General features: G+C 42.3%; 1 protein-coding gene across 4 annotated transcripts; it reads right to left on the bottom strand.

The window, feature by feature from the left end:
- Nucleotides 1-759: 759 nt before the first annotated feature.
- On the bottom strand, nt 760-26,268 carry KDF1 (keratinocyte differentiation factor 1). Of its 4 annotated transcripts, XM_077481029.1 has the most exons (5): nt 25,953-26,268; nt 19,939-20,895; nt 19,728-19,802; nt 11,110-11,154; nt 1,170-1,299 (listed from the first exon to the last, which is right to left on the bottom strand). In XM_077481029.1, the coding sequence occupies exons 1-4, from the start codon at nt 26,059-26,061 to the stop codon at nt 11,132-11,134; spliced, it is 1,164 nt and encodes a 387-aa protein (XP_077337155.1). In that variant the 5' UTR covers nt 26,062-26,268; the 3' UTR covers nt 1,170-1,299; nt 11,110-11,131. The 4 variants fall into 4 exon arrangements, with proteins under 4 accessions (XP_077337158.1, XP_077337154.1, XP_077337157.1 ...); XM_077481032.1 differs by lacking the exon at nt 11,110-11,154 and having other exon boundaries at nt 760-1,299; nt 25,969-26,264; XM_077481028.1 differs by lacking the exon at nt 11,110-11,154 and having other exon boundaries at nt 760-1,299; nt 25,953-26,263.
- Nucleotides 26,269-26,953: the final 685 nt, after the last annotated feature.

The raw sequence follows: 26,953 nt of genomic DNA, 5'->3' as shown, positions 1-26,953 counted from the left end.
GCAGCAGAAAATCTCCCTTACCTTTTCCTCGCAGCAGGGTTATCTGAGATAAAAACCCAATCTTCACCCTTCATGGTGGGCTCCGAGACCATTAGGAAACATTCAGGAACAGGGGAACCTCAGGTTACCCACAATCCTGGACCTGCAACAGCACCCTGCCAGTAAAGACTTTATGGCCTTACTACCAAAAAGTACTGGATCCCAGGGTCCAGCTTTCTAAAGAGAAGCATTTGCAAGCAAAACCTTGGTTTCTTTGGACACGAGGCCCGGGTACCATCCATTTAGCCCATGAAAGGACATCAGTAGTGGGAGGGGTTATATAGGGAGTACACTTCTTGCCTTAGGGCATGCCAGTGTCTATCACCTATCAATGGCTCTGTGTCCCCTGATGTAAGAAAATAAATTAACGCAGATTTACCATCAACGGCTGCACCCCACCACCCCGTTAAAGCAGCCTCACTGTAGTTGTCAGGCCTGTTACCCGTTTACATTTCTTATATTTTTTCCTAGCTAGTGACTCCTGAGCATGGCTGATTTCAGGAGGGTATGCGATCCAGGCCTGTAACTTCTTAGCATGTTGCCTTTTAGTAGTAGGGCATACAGAGATATGGAGAGAGATTTTCTCTCCCAGTGGTCTAATGTGTAGACCAATGAACTATTAAAATTCTTCCCGGAACCCCCCCCCAAATATGTACAAAAATCATTGCTACCACATGAAGATTATCTGTTGCTACAAACAAGCATAGCCTGGGCTCAAACTTACTTTTTGCCATCACATCATATATTTTTAGAGGCTGGGTCACCTAATTACATATTTATATTTTTTTTATATACAGGTGTAGATCAGTCACAACATTTAAAAACGTTTCATGTAACATAGGTAGGAAAAGAAAGCAACATAAAGCACAGAAGAGACCTACAAAAATGTCCAAGTGAACAAATTACATTATAAAAACGATCACCATTTAAAAAGACATATAGTACAAGTTCCAACCCTGGAGTCTGAAAAGGAAACATTGTTTATGCATAATCCCCAATGTCAATATTTTGAATGGTGCAAGGCTTAATAGTTCTTCCCCTGAAGAATCCAACAGTATTCAATGTGTAAAATAGAATGTTCAGCGGTAAATACTCCAGTGGTTAATCCAGAAGAAAACCATGACATTCCTCTCCACCAATGGACAGAAGATGCTGCGGCATGATCCCATCCAAGAAATCAACAATAAACTTTGAGTAGAGGGGTACCTGAAGAGTCTGTCTCAGTATCTGGTAGGGAGTCATCTTTCTGGAAGGGAGAGCCTGCAAAAAATAAAATAAGGATAGCAATAAGTAGGCTATCAGACGTTAGTATGATCCACATAAGAAACGACCAGAAAAAGACTGAAATATTGACAATATGGTGGCGTCACATGCCACATAAATAAGGCTAGTGTTATGCAAAATAATCTGAGTTTCAAGGCAGTTTTAACATAAAACTGCAATGAAACAAATATTTCCAATATTGGAGGGTTAGTGTATTAAAGCGGAACATCAGGTGAATATACACAGTAAAAGACAAAAATGTAAATATATTTTACACACTAGAACTGCAGCTTACTGGCTTCAGCTGCCACTGTCCCTCACTATGTGATGCTCAGACAGCTTGAGCTGTAAACAAACCTAATGTTAAATGGTGCAGTCATTTTTGAAAAAACATGTCTAAAACTAATTTTCAAACCTGAAAAGCAAAATTAAACAAATTAGGTGGAAAAAAAAAAAAAAACTTTTGAACCAAAATAGCTTTATTTGGAAGGCAAAGTGCAGTGTGTTCAACACTATTACTCAACTTAGAATCTTCCATACATTTCTGACTATTTGCCAAGGCCAACCATACAACATTCTGTAACTTTACATATATTACAGATCAGCGTCCTTTCAACATGATCCGGCAGAATGGCAAGTAGCCCAATTCTAGCGGGAGGTTGCACAAGCATAGTGCAGGATTGTGAGATTTGAGTTACTCAGCATGTGCAAATATCTCATTGGAAGGACGGTGATATCACCTTCACCTAGCTGCTGCTGATAGAAGGGGAAAAAGGTAGGCATGTTGACTTTTCCCCCATATTTTAAGTTAATGCAGCATTTTGGCAATGGTTTGGCCCTCCCTCACTATTTTAGTGCAAGGTTTACTTTAATAATGAGCTACAGCTAAATTGATTTAAATACATTTCTAACCCAGATAGGAGTTGCAGCTTAGCAAACAGCACAGCCTATTTTGCGCATAGGAATTTAGTCCAATTAAATTCTACTGATATTAGAAATAAAATGCCCTTTTCACAAATTTACATACACTTCCAGAACAAAGAATGACAAAATGATCATCTAAAAAACGTAGTTTAACTTTGAAGGACCTATGTAGTTTACAGCCCAGTTTGTCTTTCACATTCTTTAGATATGCCTATCAGGATATGTAAAGAAAAACAAATGCCTACAGAGTTAAGGCAAGGTCTGTTTTACACGTTCCAGTGAAATGCTATTTACATGCTAGAGTGAATAAAAAAAAAAAAAAAAAAGTGCCAATTGCCAAACCGTCTCTGTTTTTTGTACTTTGAGACACTGACCTGGAACAAGTATAAAAGATTAGAAAAAGTCAGAACCCCTGATCTGTATATGTGCCCCAAGTCAATGACCAAGGAAGCCATTGGATCTGTCTGAAAGCAAGGGATTAGCATTTTCAAACGGAGAGGTCAGAAAGGTCTGCCTTCACGATTCCATAGTACTGTACAGGTTTACTGGTTATAATTTCACACTTCACCGTTTCTCAGAAAAGCACCACTTTTCCTGGTTTGCCAAATAGCTTTGGAGACTGGACTGAATAATGGTTGTGTGCTTTTTAGCGCAACAGATTGTTGGAACTTCAGTCAGCTTTTAATGTGTTGTCTCAGCGCAGGAGATTAGGAAAGCGAACACACACACAAAAAATAAAAAAAAATAAAAAAGGTTTTATAGGAGGGAGGGATTAACTTGTCAATATTTAACCGGTTCCTGACCAGCGCACGAGGATGTACATCGACAGAATGGCACGGGCAGGCATATTGGCGTACAGGTACGTCCAATCTTCAATGCCGCTCTGCCATCGGAAGCGCGCCGCGGGTGGCGGGACCCCCGTGAGTCCGGTCGCGGGACCCGATCGCCGCGGGCATACCCGCGATCGTCTCACGGGACGGCTGAATGGAGGAAATGCCGTGTAAACAGCATTTCTCCATTCTGCCTAGCAACTAGTGACGTTGATCTCTGCTCCATGTGATTGAACCAGAGATCAGTGTTCACTAAATGAAAGCCCAACCCCCCCACAGTTAGTAACACACCCCTACACTGCCACCCAGTGGTTAACCCCTTCACTGCCAGCGTCATTTACACAGGAATCACTGCATTTATATAGCAGTGATTACTGTATAAATGACAATGGTCCCAAAAATGTGTCAAAAATGTCCGATGGGTCCCCCACAATGTCGCATTTACAATAAAAATCGCTGATCGCCGCCATTACTAGTAAAAAAAAAAAAAAAAAAATTAATAAAAATGCTATAAAACTATCCCTATTTTGTAAACGCTATAAATTTTGCCCAAACCAATCAATCGCTTTTTGCGATTTTTTTTCCCAAAAATATGTAGAAGAATACGTATCGGCCTAAACTGAGGGAAAAAATGTTTTTTTTTTATATATTTTTGGGGGATGTTTATTATAACAAAAAGTAAAAAAAGAATGCGTTTTTTTCAAAATTGTCGCTCTATTTTTGTTTATAGCGCAAAAAATAAAAACCGCAGGGGTGATCAAATACCAAAAGAAAGCTCTATTTGTGGGAAAAAAAGGACGTCAATTTTGTTTGGGAGCCACGTCGCACGACCGCGCAATTGTCAGTTAAAGCGACGCAGTGCCGAATCGCAAAAAGTGGTCTGGTCTTTGACCAGCAAAATGGTCCAGTCTGTAAGTGGTTAAGTGAAGTCCAAACATGTACTTTACAGATTCTGGGTGGGGGAGGGGGAGACACCATGAACTTCATGGAAAAGAATCAACCTATTCTGAATACCGCATCTCTGAATACTGTAAGTTTATCATCCTGTAATGGTTCAGTATTGTTAAATTGGCACCAGTGGCCATTTTCTGACATTTGTGAAATAAAATGAGGAGATATTTCCGAATTATATCAGGAGCACTTTAAGTACACATGTAATGTGTGGCTTAATGGTTAAAAGTGAGATCCCGAGCACAAATGTGTTGGGTCTATATTTTTCCTTCTATGCCATTTAACTTGTCTATGCATTAAAAGGAGTTGTAAAGGCAGAAGGTTTATCTTCATGCATAGAATGCATTAAGATAAAACACCTGTGTGTAGCACCCGCCCTAATACTTACCTGAGCCCCATCTCTGTCCATCCAAAACTCTCCCTCCTGCTTGGCTAAGACACATCAGCGGCACCATTGGCTCCCACTGCTGTAAAAGTCAGTCAGCCAATCAGGAGAGAGAAGGGACAAGGCCAGGCCACAGCTCCATGTCTAAATGGACACAAGGAGCTGTGATTCGGCTGCCCCCATAGCAAGTTGCTTGCTGTGGGGCCACTCAACAAGAGGGAGGGGCCAGGAGCACAGAAGAGGGACCAGAGAAGGAGGAGGATCTAGGCTTTTCTGTGCAAATCCACTGCACGGAGCAGGTAAAGCGAACATTTTTTTTTTTCAATAAAAACAAAATTATGAGACTTCACAATCACTTTAAATTCACTGATTCAAGGCATCTCCAATATAGGTTCTGTCCAGATAGGTTCTATGTAAGAAGATTAGGGATTAACATTTTATTTCAGCATCATGGGAGAATTTACTTCATTCTCAGTTGTTATATGAAAGTAAAGTCAAAATGAAGCACACCATGAATAGAAAAAAAGTTCTCTTAACAGCTTTACAAAAAAACAAACACACACACACACACTACCAAAAAAGCCAATAGCACCACTCCAAACCAGTGGCGGCTGACCTGACCCAATAAGGATCACTTCTATGCATAGTAAATGCATCAGGCTGCACCACCGCTATTTATTTTAACAAAACTCTATAGCTCCATGAGTGTTGACATTCCTCCCCTAATGCATTTCATCCTACTGTAAAAATTAATAGGGATTCTAAAAAGGAAAAAAGTTTTTTGTTTTGTTTTTTTAAATAAATAACATTAACCTGCTCTGTGTAATGGGTTTGCACATGGCAGCACTGACCCTCTTTTTGTTCCCCCATCGGCAGTCCTGGCCTGCCCCCCCTCCCACAAGCACATCTTTGCAACAAATTATTTTGAAAAGGTATACAACATACTTGAAAGGGATAAAATCAAGCAAAATGTAAAATTCACCAGATGCTTCATGCAGCATGGTCCACTGACTAGTGACAATTGTGGACTCTTCTTTCCACAATTGTGACTGGCCAACGGACCATGCTGGATTTTTTTTTTCTGTTTTCCACAAATAATGTGGCGTTTTATTTAGAAGAGTAAAGGCATACAGAATATATACAGTAGCATTACCATTGCTTTGATTAAAAGAAAATTAAAAGAAACGAGTGAATGGAAAGCTCAATATGTCATATACATACAATGCTTACAATACATTGGCCTAGTGGTTGGTTAAATACAGGAATTTTTTTAAGGCCCAATCATTGGATCTGCAGTTGGTGATATTCCCATGTCCATGTAGAGTAGCATTAGAAGATTATTCGGGTATTGCATTGCACGTGGCCGCGTTTCCTAGCCAGGTGTCCCAAATTTTACTGTATTTGGTTGGGCAGCCCCTGTGAACATAAATCTCCCTTTTGTATGTAAAACATTATTTATTGCGGAGATCCACTCTTGGAATGTCGGTGGAGCAGCTTGTAGCCATTTCCTCACTATAAAGTAACCTAGCGATGAACAGTGTCTCCTGGAGGAATGTTTTATGGAACTTATCCGAGTCGGAATCTGGAGACAACCCTAGTAAGCATTGTTTGGGGCATAGCGTCAAAGGAAACCCCATCTCGTCATGAATGAATTTCACTATATGGGACCAGTAGTCTCGTATTACTGGACATGACCAAAGAAGGTACTGGGTGGACTGTCATATCTGGGGCACGGTGGGTTTTGGTCAGGTTTATATTTGGCCAAGCGAAGAGGGGTTAGATATGATCTATGCAGAATATAGGAGTTGTGTAAGGCGGTCCGACAGCTTAGCAGAAACTTTTTTGCAGGTATCTAGGGCGTCTTCCCATTCGTCATCCTCCATCCCCGCTATCCCTCAGTTTATATGCAAGGATTGTCGCTGTGGGTCGGAGCAATGAATTGTAAAGCCCTGAGATAAGTCTGTGAGAGAGTCTTGCTCTGTTATAATATCTAGATGCTCTATGTTAGGGGGATTCTCGCTAAATTAAGCCTGGAGGGCATGGCGGAGCTGGAGGTAGCAAAAGTGCATGGAGTTGGGGAGATTGAATTCTTCCTTGAGTTGCTGAAATGAATTAAGAACAGAATCCTAGTATATATCTGACAGATATCCTATCCCTTGACTAAGCCATAGGGTATGGTCTGGCACAGTTAGTAATTCCTTTAGGCTGGGATTGTTCCATAAGGGTGTGTGAAAGTGTGTTGGCAGTACCTTCAGTCTACGCCTCACCACCTCCCACACCCTACAGTGGTGGTATAGTAGTCCTTTGCGATTTCCCAACCCCCCTGTACCAGGGGTGTCTCTAAGCAGAATCTGGAAGAGGTGAGCAATTTTTCTCCGGCGGGGGGTTGTGTTTGGAGACAGAGCAGAGTGAGGTATCGGTTCTTATCATGTTTGTCTAAAATGAAAAAAAAAAAAAAGGGGACAGTTGCGCCGCTAGATAGTACAGATTAAAGTCAGGCAATGCCTCGCCCGCCAACTCAGTAGGGTTCTTCAGCGTTTGCCAGGACAGCTTATGCCGGTTTGTCCCACACACAAAGGAGTTGAGGATGGTCTCAATAGGTTTGAAAATTCTGAGGGGCAGATAAGCTGGGGCGTGCCATAAGACATACAAATATTTGGGGATGATAACCATCTTAATTAGATTCACCCAGCCCAACACCCCGAGGGGTAGTTTTGCCAACATCTGCGTTTTGGATTTTAGAGTCGCTATCAGGGTTTCTGTTAAATCTGGCAAAGTCTTCTGGCGATCGGGTGATCATAACCCCGAGGTATATCATAGAGCTAACTCTGAGGAGGCCTGTAATTCGGTGGGGACACTTATGTCAAGGGGAAGGATCTGGAATTTTTCCCAGTTAATTTTCAAGCCAGAGTATCTACCAAAGTTCTGAATAAGTTCAAGGGCTGATTGTAAGGACGGGCCTGCATTTTCCAGAACAGCATATCATCTGCATATAAACGAATCTATTCCATCAGGTTCCCACAGCGTAGCCCCCGTATATCTGCATGCATTCTGAGGGAGGAAGCAAGGGGTTCTACGGCTAAGGCATATAATAGGGGGGGATAGAAGGCATCCCTGTCTCCTGCCCCTTGGGGGGGGGGGGGGGTCAAAAACTCTTCCACTGACCAAGATGCTGGCATGTGAACTCTGATACAGAAGTCAGATCCATTTAATGAAGTTGGGTCCAAATCCGAATTGCATCAGGCATTCCCAGATGTATGCCCACTCGACTGAATTGAATGCCTTTGCAGCGTCGAGAGACACTACAAATCTGGAACCCAATTGGTCATGTTCAGCCTGCATGTTCATGTAAAGCCTACTCAAGTTGTATGCCGTATTTTTGGCTGGCATAAACCTGGTCTGGCCAGAGGGGATTAACGTGAGGATCACATCATTTAGACATAGCGCCAGGATCTTGGCCAGCATCTCAATATCTAATTGGAGGAGAGATATGGGGCAATGAGTCTGGGAGTTCTAAGTTTTTACCAGGTTTGGGTATAAGTACGTTATAGGCCTCGCTCATGGAAGAGGGTAAGGAGCCAGATTCAAAAATGTGGGAGAATAACTCACGGAGTCTAGGGATTAGGGTCTTGCTATAGGTTGTGTAAAATTCAAGGGGGGGGGCCCCCCATCGGAGCCTGGACCATGCTGGATTTTACATTTTGCTTGATTTTATCCTTTGAGAGTATGTAATATGTTTTAAAATAAATTGTTGCAAAGGCAATATGCCAAGCTGGTGCTCTGTTTTTTTTTTGTTTTTGTTTTTTTTGGGTAATCCCCGACCAATGCGGTGGCTAGACCAGCGGAGACATCTGTTTTCAAATCAGTTGCACAGCAATTTCTCGAGCACAGGAGCATTTGTTTCTTTTATGACCGCCCCCCCCGCCCCCCCCCCCCCCCCAAGTGCCCCCAATAGCAAGCCTCTTACTACGGGGGTACTCGAGCTGGCTCTTTCCGAGAGACACGCTGTGTGTCCATTCATGCACAGAACACAGCTCAGCCCCGCCACCACTCTTTCACTGGCTGTGATTGACAGCAACAGGAGCAAATGGCTCCTGCTGTTGTGTGAGCCAATGAAGAGAGAGACCCAGGAGAGCCGCTGCTCTCATGCACATTACTGGATCGAGATTGGGCTCAGGCAAGTATAAGGAAGGGCTGAGGGGGCGTTTCGCCCAGAAGGTTTTTTACGGTACACAATTCATACAATGTATAAAAAAAATTATTAAAAAAAATACACCCTTCTGCCTTTAGAACCACTTTGAGGGCAAAAAAAAAAAAAAACACTCTTGCTTATTGCCATAAACCTCATGCTAGACTTTTTTTGGCTGAAAAAAAAGGCAGCATTGTATATGTAATGGCAATTAGCTGGTTTGCCTGTCATCCAGCACATCTACCCAATATAAAAAGTCACAGCCTCTGATCACGTTGAAAACATTATCTCAGGACTTCATAAAGCTTAACCCCTTGGCGCTGGCCTACACAAATATGCGGCCTCAGCACATGGTCCTTAGCACAGAGGGGCTGCACATTTGCATGAATTGCTGTGTATACCATCTCCCTAACTGAAGGCTCCCGATCGGGAAATTTTGGACCGTGTAACAGCCAATCATAGTGGTCACATGATCTTAAGCTGCGCCTCGCCTCCTGGCATCATAAACCTCTTAAGGCAGGCAGCTGTGGTTTCTAAGCAATTATCACCGTTGGGGTGCTCGTTTGACAAAATGCTCATTCCATGATTGAAATATCTATTATTCAGCATTTCTGCACATTCACAAGACAGAACAGATATTAAAAAGTAGAAGTCATTAAGATCGTCCCTCTTTGAAAATTTACAAGTGTTGGGAGGTGAAGGTCTAAGCTCAAAAGATATTGTTGGCCTAGATTTACTCCAAGCAATTTGTAAATAAAGGCCAAATATGTGTTTCACGAATATAACCACCTTTCCAAGCAGGCCCCTAAATAAGAATGAAAAAAAAAATCAAAAAAAAATCTGATTACTCCCAACAATTCAAGGCTGCTTCTACTCACCTTTGCAAGATCAAGATCATCCGACCCAGTAGGGCAAGCAAAGATAAGCTCACCTCAACAGAGTCCCTCAATGAAATAAGAAGATGTAACATGGTTTAACTCTACACTACAGCATCTACCAAAAACAAATTTTAGAGTAAGTGATAAGCCTCATTCACACGATAGGACTTTGTACAAACTTTCCCTTGGATTTTTGTACAAAGGGCGTCGGCCCTGAACTTGTATTGCATACACACAGCAGGACTTTTTCAGCCAACTTTCACCAAATCATGTGGTTTTTCTGCTCTTTACTGCCACCTTTGGTCAACTTCTGTATTGTTGGCTGATCTTTTGCATTGGTTCTGAGCATGCCTGTTTGTACAAAAGTCCTATGGTTTTCTGTACACACGATCAGACTTTGCTCCATCGGACTTTTGTTGCCAGAAAGTTTGTCCGTTCGCACAGCCAACAAAAGTCAGATGAAAACCAAAAAAGTTTGTCCGATGGAGCGTACACACAGTCGGATGTTGCTCCAAAACAGCTAAATTTGCATGTTTGTTGTCAAAAAGTCTGATCGTGTGTATGGGCCTATATACAAATCTGAAATCTTAAAAACACAGTGATCCTAGTTAATAAAAACTAGAGGAAAGAGGGCAGATTTTCTAATAGTAAGCACAGATCCTGCAGTTTCCTCTTTCTAGTAATAGTTAAAGACTAATTAAAATATAACTAAAGGCAAAACTTTTTTTTAGTTTTGGATAAAGTGCAGAGGGATTAGAATGCTTGCCAGGTTTTTATTGCTGCCTGTGCTCTCCATTTGTCCCGTTTACCATCATTGGGGAAAAAAAAAAGGTTTTGATTGTCCCTAGAAAAATAACAGAGGGGAGATCTTCCCATGAGGACACGAGTTTTGGTGACCTGGGGGTCCCCCAAGGGATTCCCTTATTTTGCAGGAATTTCCTCCCACTTCCTGTTTAGCTATGGGACATAAAGTGAAGGAAAAGCTCCACAATGAGACACAGATGGCGGGAAAAAAAAACCCACCTGTCGGGGGCTATAACCCTCCCTTTTGGTCCGTATACACGATCCAAAAAGCACACAACAAATAGTCTGTTTTGGTTGCTAGTCTCGTATATCGAAAATGAAGAGTTTACTAAACGTGACAATTTTCATACAACAGAATAAAAATTCGGAAGTGATGGAATGTAGTTTGTAAACTACAACTGTACCAATTAAACGAAAATCGTACAAGAAAATTTTTGTCTCTGCGTATAACACTGACTCGATCGGCTCTCGAAAGCTCTGTACCAATGAACAGATTATCGTATGATCACTTTGAGTGCTATTTTTCATATTGTGTGTACAGACCATTACTCTATCCAAAGTTACAAAACCAAAAGTTTTGCCTATAGTTCTACTTTAAGAGAAGAGAATTTCTCTCCTTTTGTCTTTATAATTGAGGCCCACTAAACTGCAATCTCATTTTATATTTTAACAAGAAAACCAATACTATTCATGTTCAGAAAAAAGCATTGTGTGACCAACTTAACCCAACATCACCAGGTGACTAAGAATATCCTACAGGAAACACCATCAGAGAGGTAAACTCAAGTGCAGCACTTATTTACAATCACCATGTGCTCCATTTGTGCATATGTAACAATATGTCACCTGTTACTTTATATAGCGGGCATCACAGAGAACTCACAAGTGTTTCTTGTTGTGGGAAAAAAAAAAGGAAAGTATGTAATTGTAGATCAATACAGCATGAAAATATAAATTCCTAGAAAAACACACAAACAAAACACAACAAATCTAACATGCATTATATGCAAGTTTCTCAAAAAGGTAATGACATACAACACAAAACAAACTTCAAACTGTATTTTATAATAAACATGGGTAAATTAGCTTTACAAATCTTAGTGAACTTTGTAGCTTTAAGTTAGGACATCACTAATGTGATTCATGCAGAAAACATCAGTCGCATCTAGTAAACTTGAAAGTCCCAAACACTCTGGGTCAAGTGTAAAAACAGCACAAATGAAGGCACCATAAAGTGCTAGTAGTTTCCATAAGCTCATAAAAGCCCACAGGACTGTTGCAACTTCCGACTTCCTGCTATTGGGAGCAGCAGGGATGCAAATAGGCCTGTCGATTCCCATATTAAAAAAAGGAGAAATTGAATCTGGACAATCCTGATGACAGTTTCTAAGTGCATACATGTTAGAATCTTACACATTTCTGCATTTAGGACATCTCACTTTATTTCTTTTCCCAAAAAGTCTAAGTCGGAAGGCAGCAACGGAGAATGCATTAGAGAAGCCAGAGATGGCAATGCAGATCATCTTAGCTGTTCATTAAGGTGTGCCTGTTATAAAAAGTCACAATATACCTGCATATAGTTTCACTCCTCTTCCAGAGCTCTGGGGACCCACTGGTAAGTAAACAAAGTGCAGCTCTGGCACCCTCCTTCTCTAAGGATGCAATACAAGCCTCTTTACTAGTTAACTGAGTGATGTGGAGGTGAGAGCTCTAGGTGTCTCCCCAGAGACAAAAGCATTTAAAGTGATTCTGGATTAAAGGCTCTAATAACAGAAAAGTACACACAGCTATTTTTTTGGGCTTGCTGTTATCACTGAGGTTTTAGGTATCACTAAAGTTGGCCATACGTTATGCACATTTCCTATTCAATTTACTTCAGATTTACATTCATATATGTAGTGCAAGGGCCTGCCTGATTGTAAGGGTTTAAAGCGGTTGTAAACCCTTACAACACACTTTGACCTACAGGTAAGCCTAGATTAAGGCTTACCTGTAGGTCCAAGAAATATCTCCTAAACCTATACGGTTTAGGAGATATTTGCCTGAAGACAGGCGCATGCGCCGTAGACAGCAACGATGGAGCTGCCGCGCTGTCAGCCCCCGTGTGCATGCGTGGGAGTGACGTCATTGCGGCTTCGCCGAATGACAGCTGCAGAGCTGCGAGACCCCACTAAGAAGATGGATGCGCCGGACTACAGGGGACAGCGGTGACTTCGCTGGCTCCTGTGTCAGGTAAGTGACACATAATGGACTACTATGCGATGCATAGTAGTCCATTATGCTTTGCCTTTGCAGGGAATGAAAGAGGAAGTAAACTCATCAGGGTTTACTTCCTCTTTAAGTTTGAATGGGGGGGGGGGGGGTGTATATGTATACGCACACACATACAGTGCCTTGCAAAAGTATTCACCCCCTTCACCCACTTGGCTTTTTACATTAAAAATAAAAAAAATAAAAAAACACACAAACACACATTGAACTAAAGGCTGTAATCTGAATTATATGTGATAGATCAGAACACAATAGTCTAAGTTGGTGCAGTAAAATTTATACATAAAACAATTTTTCAGAAATAAAAAACTGTTAATTGGCATGTGTATATGTGTTCACCCCCTTTGTTATGAAGCCCATAAAAAGCTCTGGTGCAACCGATTACCTTCAGAAGTTACATAATTAGTGAAATGATATCCACCTGTGTGCAATCTAAGTGTCACATGATCTGTCATTACATATATACACACACCTTTTTGAAAAGCCCCAGAGGCTGCAACACCTAAGCAAGAGGCACCACTAACCAAAACACTGCCATGAAGACTAAGGAACTCTACAAACAAGTAAGGGACAATGTTGAGAAGTACAAGCCAGGGTTAGGATCAATCTCTCTCTCTCTCTAAAAAGCAAAATGCCACGTTTTGAGTTTGCAAAAAGGCACGTAGGAGACTTCCAAAATGTATGGAGGAAGGTGTTCTGGTCTAATGAGACTAAAATTGAACTCTTGGCCAAAGAAAATGCTATGGCTGGCGCAAACCCAACTCAGCAGTCAGGAACTGAGTTGAGAGAAATATGGATGGTGCTAAATACAGGGATATTCTTGAGCAAAACCTGTACCACTGTGTGATTTTGAGGCTAGGACGGAGGTTCACCTTCCAGTAGGACAATGACCCCAAACACACTGCTAAAGCAACACTTGAGTGGTTTAACCACTTCGCGCCCACTCTATAGCCAAAACATGGCTACAGAGCGGACGCCAACTGCCGGGAGGCCGTCCTGTTTACTGCCCCAATGCTCGCCGCTGCGGGCGTGCATCGGGGAAGTTCTGTGTTGGCCATGTCCCTCGGACACAGCCAATCTCAGATCGTGCTAAATGGCCAATCACAGCGGCCATTTAGCACTTGATCGGCCTGTCCAATGAGAGGTGATCTCATATGTAAACATATGAGATCATCTCTCATCGCTGGCTCTCCTCCTCACACAGACAGCACGTGAGGAGGGAGAGCTTCCGTGCAGCAGCATCAGTGTGCGCACACACACAGTGAAACACACATGCCCACCTGTCCCCAGTACCACCTATCAGTGTCACGTATTAGTGCCATCTGTCATCAGTGCTACGTATTAGTGCCATCTGTCAGTGTCACGTGCCATCAGTGCCACGTATCAGTGCCATGTCAGTGTCACGTGTCATTGTCCTGGTGCTCCAGGGCCTTCAAAAGTGTAATAGGTAGTCAACAAGTTAGATGTGTAATTTATGCTCCTAGAACACGTGACGGCGCTCCCTCCACATTGGGTCTCTCTAAGTGTCCAAGCTGTGAAATTGGGTAAATGTGGTATCGTAATACTCAGGAGTAGCAGAATTTATTTTGGGGCGTTATTTGTGGTATACACGTGCCATGTGAGAGAAATATCCTATTACAATGACAATTTTGTTGGGGGGGGGGATTTAAACAAAAAAAAAAAAAAATCTTCATTTAGCAAAGAATTGTGGGAAAAAATTACAACACCAAAAAAATCACTATGCCTCTTACTAAATACCTTGGAATGTCCACTTTCCAAAAAGGGGTCATTTGGGGGGTATTTGTACTTTCCTGGCTTGTTCGGGTCGCAAGAAATGAGATAGGCCACCAGTACATCAGCTGTGATCAATTTATGATTCGCACCACAGCTTGTAGACTCTCTAACTTTCACAAAGACCAAATAATATACACTAATTTGGGTTGTTTTTACCAAAGATATGTAGCAGTATAAATTGTGGTCAAAATTTATGAAGAAAAATTTATAATTTGCATAATTTTATCACAGAAACAAAGAAATGCAGGTTTTTTTTTTCAAAATGTTCTGTATTTTTTCATTTATAGTGCAAAAAATAAAAAACCCAGAGGTGATCAAATACCACTAAAAGAAAGCTCTATTTGTGGGAAAAAAAGGCCAAAAATATAATTTGGGTACAGTGTTGTATGACTGAGTAATTGTCATTCAAAGTGTGAGAGCACCAATTGGTCTGGGCAGGAGGGGTGTTTAAGTGCCCAGTAGGCAAGTGGTTAAGGGGAAACATGTAAATGTGGTGGAATGGCCTAATCAAAGCCCAGACCTCAAGCCAATAGAAAATCTGTGATCATATTTAAAGATTGCTGTTCACAAGAGCAAACCATCCAACTTGAAGGAGCTGGAGCAGTTTTGCAAGGAAGAATGGGCAAAAATCCCAGTGGTAAGATGTGGCAAGCTTAAAGCGACTTGGATCAGTGATAGCCGCAAAATGTGGCTCTACAAAGTATTGACTTTAGGGGGGGTGAATAGTTATGCACATTGACTTTTTCTGTTCTTTTGCCCTATTTGTTGTTTGCTTCACAATAATAAAAAATAAAGTAAAAAATCATCTTTAAAAGTTGTGGGCATGTACTGTAAATTAAATGTTGCAAATCCTCAAACAATCCATGTTAATTCCAGGTTGTGAATCAACAAAAAACGCCAAGGTGGGTGAACACTTTTGCAAGGCACTGTATTCTAAATGAAAATTGTACATGAAAACTGTATAACGTACAGCCAGCCTAAGGTTTAGGTTTGTTTTTTGTTTTTTAAATACTTTTATCTAAACAGCAAATTTTAAGCTTTCATTAAGACCCCCTTCACACTGGGGCGTTTTTCAGGTGCTTAGGCTTTTATTATTTTTTTTTTTTTTTTTTTTTTTTTTTAAGCTAGAGTGCTTTCACACTGAGGCGCCAAAAAAAAAAGTCCTACAAGCAGCTTCTTTGCAGCGCTTTTGTAGCGGTGAATACATAACTCCTAAAGTGACCCTTCCCATTGAAATCAATAGGAAGCGCCTGCAAAACGCCTGAAAAGCGCTTTTGGTAGCAGCGTTTAACCCTTTATTTGGCCCCTAGCAGGAGTTAAAAGCACCCCAACAGCGCTGATAAAGCGCTGGTAGCTTAAGCCAGGGGTTGACAAATTTGTTTGGAATCTAGGAGCCAGCTAAAAAAAGTTAGGAGCCAGGTCCGTGACGGCGATCTGGACCTGTCCCTGGCCTGACATGGAGACGAGTGAGGGGAAGATAGCACCCCCCACCTGTCTCCAAGTCATTGCCCATAGCTCTTAGAGGGACATTTTTTTTTTTCTCAAATGACACTTTTTTTAAATTGCATTTTAGTGTAAATATGAGATGTGAGGTCTCTCTGACCCCAGATCTCATATACAAGAGGACCTGTCATGCTTTTTTCTATTACAAGGGATTTTTACATTCCTTGTAATAGGAATAAAAGTGACACAAATTATTTTTTTTTTTTTTAAAAGAACAGTGAAAAAAATAAAAATAAAAGTTAAAATAATAAAAAAAATATATATTTTAAACGTGCCCTGTCCCGCCAAGCTTGCATGCAGAAGCGAACGCATATATGAAAGCGGTGTTCAAACCACACATGTGAGGTATCGCTGCGATCGGTAGAGTGAGAGCAATAATTCTAGCCCAAGACCTCCTCTGCAACTTAAAAAGTGCAACCTGTAGAATTTTTTAAACGTCGCCTATGGAGATTTTAAAGTGTAAAAGTTTGTCGCCATTTCATGAGCGGGCGCAATTTTGAAGCATGACATGTTGGGTATCGATTTACTAGGCGCAACATTATCTTTCACAATATAAAAAAAAAATTGGGCTAACTTTACTGTTGTCTTATTTATTTTTTTATTAAATAAATTTTCCCCAAAAAAGTGCGCTTGTAAGTCCGCTGTGCAAATACGGTGTGACAGACAGTATTGCAACAACCACCATTTTATTCTCTAGGGTGTTATATATAATGTTCAGGGGTTCTGAGTAAAGGGAAGGAAGATAGGCAGGCAGGGGAATTAGCATTGCATCCATTAGCATTGCTGGTTGTAATTCCAACGGCCACCACAAGAGGGCGCCAGATTCCAGAAGGAACCATAGGATCGTAGAAGGCCTCAAAGCCGGGGGCTCAATTACCGGCCGCCGGCGGCGCGGCCCGGCGCGATCGTGCCGCGGAGACAGCATACCCCTAGCTGTGCTGCCCCAGGTCGCTAATTCTAGTCGCAAATGCGACCTGGCGCCCGGGTTTTGTCGAGCCCTGGCTTAAGCGGCGCTTTACGAGCGCTGACATTGTGAAAGGGCTCTTAAAAGCACTTGAGCTTTCACATTAGGATTGAAGATAAGGCTTCTTTCAAGCGCTACACAGGCGCTTTTTTTAACGCTAAAGCGCCTGAAAAACGTCCCAGCGTGAAAGAGGTCTTAATGTTTAACGTATAATATATTTTAAAAAAAAACAGTGGTTTAGCCTCATTAAAATTTGGAGAGCATCTCCCAGCAGACTGAAAATAGACTACAAATTAGATCAACAAACTATACTTGCCAAAAGGAAAAACTTCCATGAGGGAAATGAGGGCAGTATTTTGGAAATAATAGTTTCCCGTCTGTCAGATAATGAACACTGTTAAACTTTAAAGCAGGTTTGCTTCAAAGTACTTTTCTCTAAAGCAGTTTTTCAGCTTAAATTATGTGGCATATAGTAGTTGCTCTCATTATGCAGTCTAATCTTTCTTGATATAATCAATACTGGTCTGACTGAGGTTTCTGAGCCGAGGGTCACATACTGTCCTGTGGTCAACTCACCCACCTGATGCAACATAAATGGTACCAAAGGGCCCACTTAGATAAAAGTATGTGCTTTTTACAATAAATTTGTTTCCCTTTTATACTGCCACGTCCAGGTGTAAGAAAAACATATATACATACAATTTTTTTTTTTTCTGTCTGTAAAGAAAATTTGTTTGGGAGAAGGATTTTACAGTGTGACTTGGGTTGATAACTTAAAGTCTTAACTAGATTTCTGGGTAGCGGAGCAGCAAAATTACATTGCGTGTTGTTTTATTTTTGAAGGGTTATTCTGCAGTTTATCTATAGGTAAGAATCTTCTTCGGAATCTTGTAACTCTGAAGATACTAGTGTCATGGCCAAAAATATTGGCATTCCTGCATTTCTGTCAGATAATGCACCACTTCACCCAGAAAATTGTAGCAATTACAATGTTTAGGCATTCTCATGTTTATATGGCACAATTGAGAGGGTGCCAATAATTTTGTCCAGTACATTTTTGTCATTTTGCATGGAATATATGTCATATTTGGCTTTTTGGTTCTCCACTTTGTGTCATACCAATACAAAAGAAACAAAAACATGAAAATGCCTAAACATTTTCAATTGCAATAAATTTGGGCGAAGTGGTGCATTATCTGACAGAAATGCAGGGGTGCCAATATTTTGGTCCATGACTGTATGTAAAGAGGGTCTGGAAATAGTAATTAAATGCAAGAAGCAAGGAAATTCAAAGCTGCACCTGTAAAGAAGGTGGGAGAGTTGAGATGCAGTCCATATTCATCAGCCAAGTCTTTTAAAGAAGAAGGACCAGCAAAAGTTAGATATGTATATCACCTGCGTTTAATCTGATCCTCTCCTAATGCCCAAATATGAAGGCCCCTAATGTCAGGGCCTCCCTGTTTTTTTTTCTTGCCCCCGTCTTGTTCCTTGGCACAGGAAAATTGTAATGTTAATGCGCAGCAAAAAAAAAAAAAAAAAAGAAAAAAGGAAGCTATTCAAGCTTCACACCTTACACAAAAGACAACCTGAATAACAGCGGCTTAAATTACAGCCTAGAGCAGGAAAATGGGCTTCTAACAAATTCCACTGGGTTATTTTCATGTTAGTTAATACATTTAAAAAAACACATATAAAAAGAACAGCCCAAAGTAGCTAGGAAAATAGGCAAAACTGTTGGAAATTACATTTCTTTAAAAACAAAAATGGCACAGCGCCAATGTTGACCTTTCTACATAGACCCCTGTAAACCAAACAGAGCAGCACAAATCAAATTCCCTCCACTGTGTTTCAGTGAGAGCCAGAGGAAGAATGTCTAGTTTTCTTCTGGCTTTTAGAATTGAACGGTAAAAATCAGATTTAGCCTCATTTATTAATGTTTCGTAGGAAAGCCCCGCCTCCGATTTTGACCTCTAGCCACCAGATTGTGTGCGTCATTGCCCTAGCATTTAAAATAAATACAATAAAAACCTGAAGAGTGTTTGGGATTATCCCAGCAGAAAGAAGATAAACTGCAAATAAGCACAACAAACTATACATGCAAAAGAAGAGCTGCCATGAGAGAAATCTGTGCTGCATTCTGGAAATGCCAATTTCCTGGCTGTCAGATGATTATGTGGGTTTATTATTCATAGCAATAAGGAATTCTGACTTTGTGCTAATAATATTTTTCCTAAGCTACAAACATTTTAGTCTAGTAATGGCAGCCCCATTTCTCCCTCAGGTGTACATTAAAAGGTATATTCACATTTTTGTGTTACAGAAACAATGCAGCGGTACCAAAACCACATCCTGTGCGTGCCATCAATGGGTCATATGAATTAAAGGATTTGTTGTGCCACGTGTTAAAGACAGCCTATTAATAGAGTACCTCAATGAGAAATGTAAAATGGGCCCTAAACACAATGCAATTCAGGAGCAACTTTTTGACAAAAGAATGTTGTAACAGAATATGTCAGGACATAACATTTAATACAATAGCAATAAAACACCAATAGATGTAAATAAAAAGCAAATAAGATAACATCAGTATCCAGTGTTGAGCTTAACATCAAATTCCCCAAAAGCTTTGCCTCCATTTTGGGAGTAGGCAAGGGTCAGCTTTGTTATGCTTTTTCTATATCCCTGGTAGGGAGATATTGCCTCACTCCCAGTTTCCAGAAACCACTGTGGCTGCAACAGGAAATTGGGGGAAAAACTCAAACTGAAAGCATAAATCTGATAGGGGTCCTAATCAATCCACACTACACCAAAATTAAACCTGTACCGAGACAAGATGAAGCTGTAACTGCCAACCTCCACGGGCACAGGCAGCAGTTACAACTTGACATAGGTTCAAACTCTTCTTCATGACAATATAAAACATGGAGATTACCTGGGGCACTATATCGCCTCAAATTTCGAGCCACGAGATCTGATGAGGTTTCTTGTGAAATCTTCACATCCAGATCTGAAAGAGAAAATAGAGCAGACCAGAAGAGATAGCAAAGAAAAAGGTAGAGGGGGAAAAAAGAAATAAAAATTAGTCTTATTCTATAAATTCTGCATACAATTACCCCACCAATTTCCCCTTTAAAGATGCCCACCATCCTGGCTAGTAAGTCCAGATTCTTGCATGCTTTCATTGCCACTGTCAGGTGCTTTGCCTCCGTTGCGGCTGTTCTGCTGTTGTCCTCCACCCTTCTCCCCACCGCGGGTGGAGGTTCCACGTTGTCGGACCTTGCGTGTACTGATGCGGATGATCCCTCTCACTAGCCTGCACTCAGCATCTTGTTCTTGCAGTTGGTAGTCCTGTGTTAGACTGCTAATTAACTCTGTGATTTTACTGCTTTTCTCCAGGAAGACTGTATCGGATGTACACCTTGCCAGTTCATCAATCTGATGGAGACTAAACAACTCAGTCAGTTTATGCCAGATGAGCACATCAATCTCTGCGCTGGAGAGGGAGCCACTCAGCCGGGACAGCTCTGGATCAGACTCCCGCAATGAGTAATAATCCCCAGAAGAACTATGAAGTGTTGGTGGTGGTGGCACTGGGGCAGGGGGCTCCTTTACAGTTTCTATATCTGTGACACCAGGCTGCCTGTGATACACAGGTACCCCCATCAGTTTAAGATCTGGGTAACTAAAACTGTTACCCAGGTTTGTTTTTCTTTCACCCAAACGGGTAATACGAGGGCTATTTGCAGGATGCCCATTCAAAGGCGGACAGTCTGTACCCTCCACCGAACAGGGAAGATACACCTCAGGGTCCTTCTGTGGGCAACAACTGCAGGACACCACATAACAGAGCACAGATTTGTATGCAGACCAGGCACGGGAGAGTGGGGGGCAACATGGTTGCTCTTCTGGTGGCGTTTCAGCAGACCCTGAAATGAAAGTAATGTCTTCTGGTGGGCTCCTGCGTCGGGGACTTGGAACACTTGAGATCTGTGGTGGGGAGCTATGTCGCTGAGCAGGAAGGTGGGCTGGGGGGGAACCCCGGGCACGAGGAATAGCCATTGGCTGGAGCTGGGGTTGAGGCATTTCTTCACAAGAAAGTCCTGAAAAAAGAAAAAAAAAGGCCAGAAACATAAAATTGGTAGCAGTTTTTCAGAGCTCTCATCTGTCATACAGTTAAAGTGGTTGTAAACCTTGTACAACGACTTTTACCTACAGGTAACCCTATATTAAGGCTTACCTGTAGGCACTGGAAATATCTGTACAGTTTAGGAGACATTTACCATATATGTTTGAGCCGACGTCATCTGTGCATGCGCAATAAAGGACACGGTTGTGCTGTTTTTATAGGGCCTGTGCCGTGACCATTGGCTCCCGTGCGGGAGTGACTTCACACTACTTCAGTCAGGGGGCCGGGGTCCGCAACCCCAGAAGGAAGAAGGATGAAGATGAATGCTTCCACACAGAGGGGGGGGGGGGGGGGGGGACATCACAGGCTTCCTTTGCAGGCAAGTGGAACATAATGGGCTAGTAGCATGCGATGCATACTACTAGCCCATTATGCTTTTACTTTGCAGGGGAAAAAGAGGAAGTAAAACCCATCAGGGTTTTACATCCTCTTTAACCCAAGGATCTTCATTGTAATAAACAAAATGTTAAAAAAATAAATCTCTGATTCCTATTGGGGCTGGTGCCTCATTTACTCACTCAGCAGATGCACTTCTGCTGAGCGTTAAGAGAGCCCGACAGTGACACTTATCACACTGCAGGGTGCCCCCTGGTGTGGTTCTGGAAACAAGCGGGGAGGTGAATAGGAAATGAGCAGCGCAATATTAAAAACCATTAAAAGTTAAAGCCCCTTTCATTTTTAAAAGCCCCAGACATTTCAAAAAAAAAAAATAATAAAAAAAAAATAAAAATAAAAAAAAAATCAACCCTTCGGCTGCTTTCACACTGGGGCGGGAGCGGCGTCGGCGGTAAAGTGCCGCTATTTTTAGCGGCGCTTTACCGTCGTTTTAGCGGCGGTCTGCGGGCGCTAGCGGGGTGGTTTTAACCCCCGCTAGCGGCCGAAAAAGGGTTAAACCCGCCCGCAAAGCGCCGCTGCAGCGGCGCTTTGCCGGCGGTATTGCCGCGGTGTCCCATTGATTTCAATGGGTAGGAGCGGTTTAGGAGCGGTGAATACACCGCTCCTTCACCGCTCAAAAGATGCGGCTAGCAGGACTTTTTTCACCGTCCTGCATTGCTCCAGTGTGAAAGCCCTCCGGCTTTCACACTGGAGTGAAAGAGGCCGTTTTTTTTCAGGCGCTACACAGGCGCTATTTTTAGCGCTGTAACTCCTGAATACCGCCCCAGTGTGACAGCAGCCTTCATATTTTCAACAACATATTTTCCAGGACAAGTAGATTGTCATGATGAACGAGTGGATTTGGACACCGATTTAGTCCCTTGGACAAATAGTTTAAAACATTTCCACAACCCTGAGAATGCAACTCAGGAGTCTGCGGGATGGCCCCAGCAGATGCCATCTTCGCCTAGGTAGTGGAAATCTCTCCTAAGGCCCCTTTCACACTGGGGCGGTGCGGGCGTCGGCGGTAAAGCGCCGCCATTTTTAGCGTTGCTTTACCGTCATTTTAGCAGCGGTCTGCGGCTGCTAGCGGGGCGGTTTTAACCCTCGTTAGTGGCTGAAAAAGGGTTAAAACCATCCGCAAAGTGCCGCTGCCCCATTGACTTCAATGGGTAGATGCGGTTAATACACCGCTCCAAAGATGTGGCTAGCAGGACTTTTTTTTTCCAACGTCCTGCTAGCGCACCACTCCAGTGTGAAAGCCCTCCGACTGGAGTGAAAGACTTTTTTTCAGGTGCTACACAGGCGCTATTTTTAGTGCTGTAGCGCCTGAAAACCAACCCAATGTGAAAGGGGCGTAAATGTGTGCAGTTTAGGAGATATTTAACTTGTAGTGCACTGATGTCATTGGTGCATGACCTGTGAAGAAACGAACCTCTGTGTAATTTCTTCCTGAGCCTGTGCCGTGACTGGTGGCTCCAGCGCACATGTGAGGTCACGTGGCTCCGGCCAGTGAGAACCGGAGTCCGAGGCCCCAGAAGGGGGGCGCAGATGGATGCTTCCTGCAGCGGGGGCTTCGTTTGCAGGCAAGTGCCACATAATGGGCTAGTATGCAATGCATACTAGCCCATTATGCTTTTACTTTGCAGGAAACAGGAGGAAGTAAACCCCATCAGGGTTTACTTCCTCTTTAAATACGATTTTTTTACCAAAAATATTTAGCAGTAGAATACATATTGGCCTAAATTGATAAAGAAATTTGTGTTTTTACTTTTTTTTTTCCCCAGATACTATAGCAGAAAGTAAAAAAAATATTATAGATATATATATATATATATATCTATATCTATCAAAATTGTCGGTCTTTTGTTCATAGCACAAAAAATAAAAACTGCAGAGGTGAGCAAATACCACCAAAAGAAGGCTCCATTTGTGGGGGGGGGGACATAAATTGTATTTGGGTACAATGTCGCATGACCGCGCAATTGTCAATTAAAGAAATGCAGTGCCGTATCGCAAAAAAGGGCTTGGTCATTAGGGGGGTAAATCCTTCTGGGGCTGAAGTGGTTAAAGTCGCGTATCCTGCTTATACCCAATACACTGCTTTACTTTCTTCATCAGCTCATCCCCCAGAGCTATTACCTTTTGTATCAACTGACCCTCCTTATGCCTCATACACACGATCAGATAATCGTACGACTTATTGTTCGCATTTTGTTGCAGAATACTAATATCGAAACAGTGCATTTATCGCTCTACAAAACGAACACATTTTTTTCGTACGATTCTGGAAAACCTTCCTGTTTGCGTAGCTACGTACTGGAAACGTCAAATACATGCGACACCTGTGTTGCCACGCTTTTTGGCCATTTCCTTTCATATTGTTCTCCCATCTCCTTACGGGTTATTTTCAGGTTTCCGATCATGCGTGGTGTTTATCGTTTTTTTTTTTATAATGACGCATACTGTACCGATTAAACAATTGTTCTCTGGGCTATCATCCGAGCAAAGATTTTGTTTGTCCCCTCGGATTACAGTCACAATCTGTCGAAAGCTTTGTACTAACGATCAGACTATCCTACGATCAATCTGAAAGTGATTTTTATCATCCAATAATCTGATCATGCGTACGAGGCATTAGATTGTAAGCTTAACAAGCAGGGCTCCGATTCCTCTTGTACCAAGTTGTAAAGTCTGCCTTCATTTTGTTAAGGCTTAATGTACACGGGACATTTTTACAACCTCTCCTGAATGATTTAACTTGACGGATAGTAACCCATGTTTAAAAAGTCTGTTTTGCTGTGTTTACGTTTGAGCAAAATTTTTTGTTACCGTTTTCCAAAATAGCCAAAAATGAAAAACGCCTGTAAACGAAACGCTAAATGTGAGCTACCGCTCGGCTGTTATCCCCCTCCCGCCGCCTTCCCGGTGGCACGGGAGGCCCGATCGACAATCCGCCGCTTCTGGCGGCTAGGGGCAGACTGGAACGAAGCCGGAAACGGCTTCGTTCCAGCCTCCTGATTGTAAACACGGACGTGACATCACAACCTCCATAAAGAGTACCCGTCACCAGGGATGTTTACATTCCTTGTGACAGCAATAAAATAACACTGAGGTATCGCCGTGATCATCAGAGCCAGAGCAATAATTCTAGCATTAGACCTCCTCTGTAACTGTAACCGAAAAATGTAAAAAAAATGAAAGCGTCGCCTATGGGGATTTTTAGGTAACGTAGTTTGTCGCCATTCCATGAGTGCGTACAATTATAAAGCGTGACATGTTTGGTATCTATTTAGTCAGCGTAACATCTTTCACATTATACAAAAAAATTGGGCTAACTTTTCTGTTTCTTTTTTTTTTAAATCCATGAAAGTGTACCTTTTCCCAAAAAGTTGCATTTAACGCTGCACAAATAAATACTGTGTGACATAAAATATTGCAACAATCGCCATTTTATTCTCAAAAAAAAAAAAAATATATATATATATATATATATATATATATATATATATATATATATATATATATATTATGTTTGGGGGCTCTAAGTAATTTTCTAGCAAAAAATACAGATTTGTAAACACCAAATGTCAGAAATGGGCTTAGTCATGAAAGAGTGTATGTATGTATATATATATACACACACACACACACACACACACACACACACACACTATAGTGTAAAATTTAGTTTTTTTTGGGTAAACCCACAAGTGCTTTTTGTTAACCACTTCTATTCCTTTATATTGGCTTTTGAAATGTACAAATGCAGCAATTTAGATGAAAGGTTTAACGCTGGGAAACCCTTTTTGAAAGCTAAACAGTGCATTTTACATAAAACTATAAAAATCAGACCGAAATGAGGGACAAACGGGTGAGAAAGAGAACAGTCCCTTAAAATCAGGGGCGACTGGGAGCTATGTTCTGGTAAAGGTGAACCCTGTAAAGGAAGTGGGGAGGACCTGGGATACGCAATCCACAAAAGAGGAGTAAAAGGTCTGCTGGAATTGAATGGATAATAAATTCCATTTCCACCAGTCGGTCGGCATTCCTAGCAATGGTATACAGCCAAAGACTAAAAAAGGGGGCTCGTCCCTACACTGCTTTCCAAAATAAAATGACAAAAAGCTATTCTCTGGCTATCAGGGTTGCCAACCCCCTGATGCATTCATTTTTTTTACCTACAAAACATAAAAAATGTACTGGCGGAGCACAAATTTTTACTGGCAACCTTACAGAACTGCTACTGAAAACTAACAGAGTGAATATTTAAACATGATATGGAAACACTGACAATACCTATAACAAAGTAATTTGCTTGATTTACTTAAAAAGTCAACAGCATAAAAACGATCAGCCCCTGATATCTACTGGCAGTTGTAAAAAAAAAAGTTTTACAAACTGTCAGTAACTGTACTGTCTGTTGCTGACTATAGGTACACTTGCTCACACCTATTGGGCTGTATTAAATAGGCACAGCCCCTGTTATCCATCCATAGCTCCCTATACACACTAATAGGGTTGTAGCTTCATCCCAGGACACCTGACCGGACTGTCCCCGGTCACACAGCCCTCCCCTCCCCCCAGTACACCCACCTCGGTGGCTCCTCACCATTCCCCTGGTGTTGTGGCCAAGCTCTCCTGTCCGCCTCCCCCCCTCCGGCGAGCTCCTGCTCCCACCCGCTCTCTCTCCAGACTTCCACATCTCGCCGTCTCCAAACTCACATTGAGGAGATTCACAAAAGAGCCCGATAGTCTCCAAGGAGGGGGAGGGGGGGCGGTTCCGGTATTTTCCGGGTTTCTCGCGAGCCCCAATTTCCGTTTCCGGCCACCACCGCCTCTACCTGTCCCACCAGGTGAGTGTGTGCTGCGACCACGCCCCCGCCTGCGCGCCTACGTCACCGGCTGCGCTTTAACCAATCGGGCCTCCTCTGCGACAAACAATGGCGTCTGAATAGACGACCTAAGAACAAACATAACACCTGAGAAAAGTGCATTTCAGACCCGTTCGTCTTATAATGCTTTTTGTTTTTTACGTCGTAGCCTGCTATTATCATAGATAGCGCGTTAGCGCCAACAGAGGACTATGGTAGTTCTGCAGTCACCTTCTACTAACTTACTGGACAGGTGTATTCGCTATAAATAGTTTTGGTCTCCGGAAAAATGGCCGCCGCGCCTCACCTGTAGCACTAGAGCGCACAGGCTGTGGCGGTTTTGGTCTCTAGCGCCGAGCCGATTCACTGCCCTCCTCGGTCTTCGAGTGGTGACGTCACGTCGCTGCTAGAGATCTGCAGAGTGCAGAACGATGGTTGATGATGAATGAAGCAGGGATATTGCCGGGGTGATCTGTACGTTTGGTGGTATGTATTCAGGAGACAGGGACTGCTGCAGCATTCATCAAACTGCATGTGAGGAGAAGCCCTGCTGTGCATTGAGTCTCTGCACTGAGCTTGTCATTGCCAGGGGAGAGCAGTCTCTGCATCTGACGTTTGGGACAGATGTGAAGTCATGCCTGGAAGAACATCATCATCTGAGCCACTAATGAATGCCTTGTGCGTGTTCACCTTGTCCATGAGTGGTCACGTTAGGTATGTTTG

This window comes from Lithobates pipiens, unplaced genomic scaffold (genome assembly GCF_037356315.1).
Source record: "Lithobates pipiens isolate NorthernLeopardFrog02 unplaced genomic scaffold, aLitPip1_a1.2 Scaffold_16, whole genome shotgun sequence".
Lineage (NCBI taxonomy): Eukaryota > Metazoa > Chordata > Amphibia > Anura > Ranidae > Lithobates > Lithobates pipiens.
Note: the sequence above shows the minus strand (reverse complement) of the source record. Positions and strands in the feature narration are given on the sequence as shown.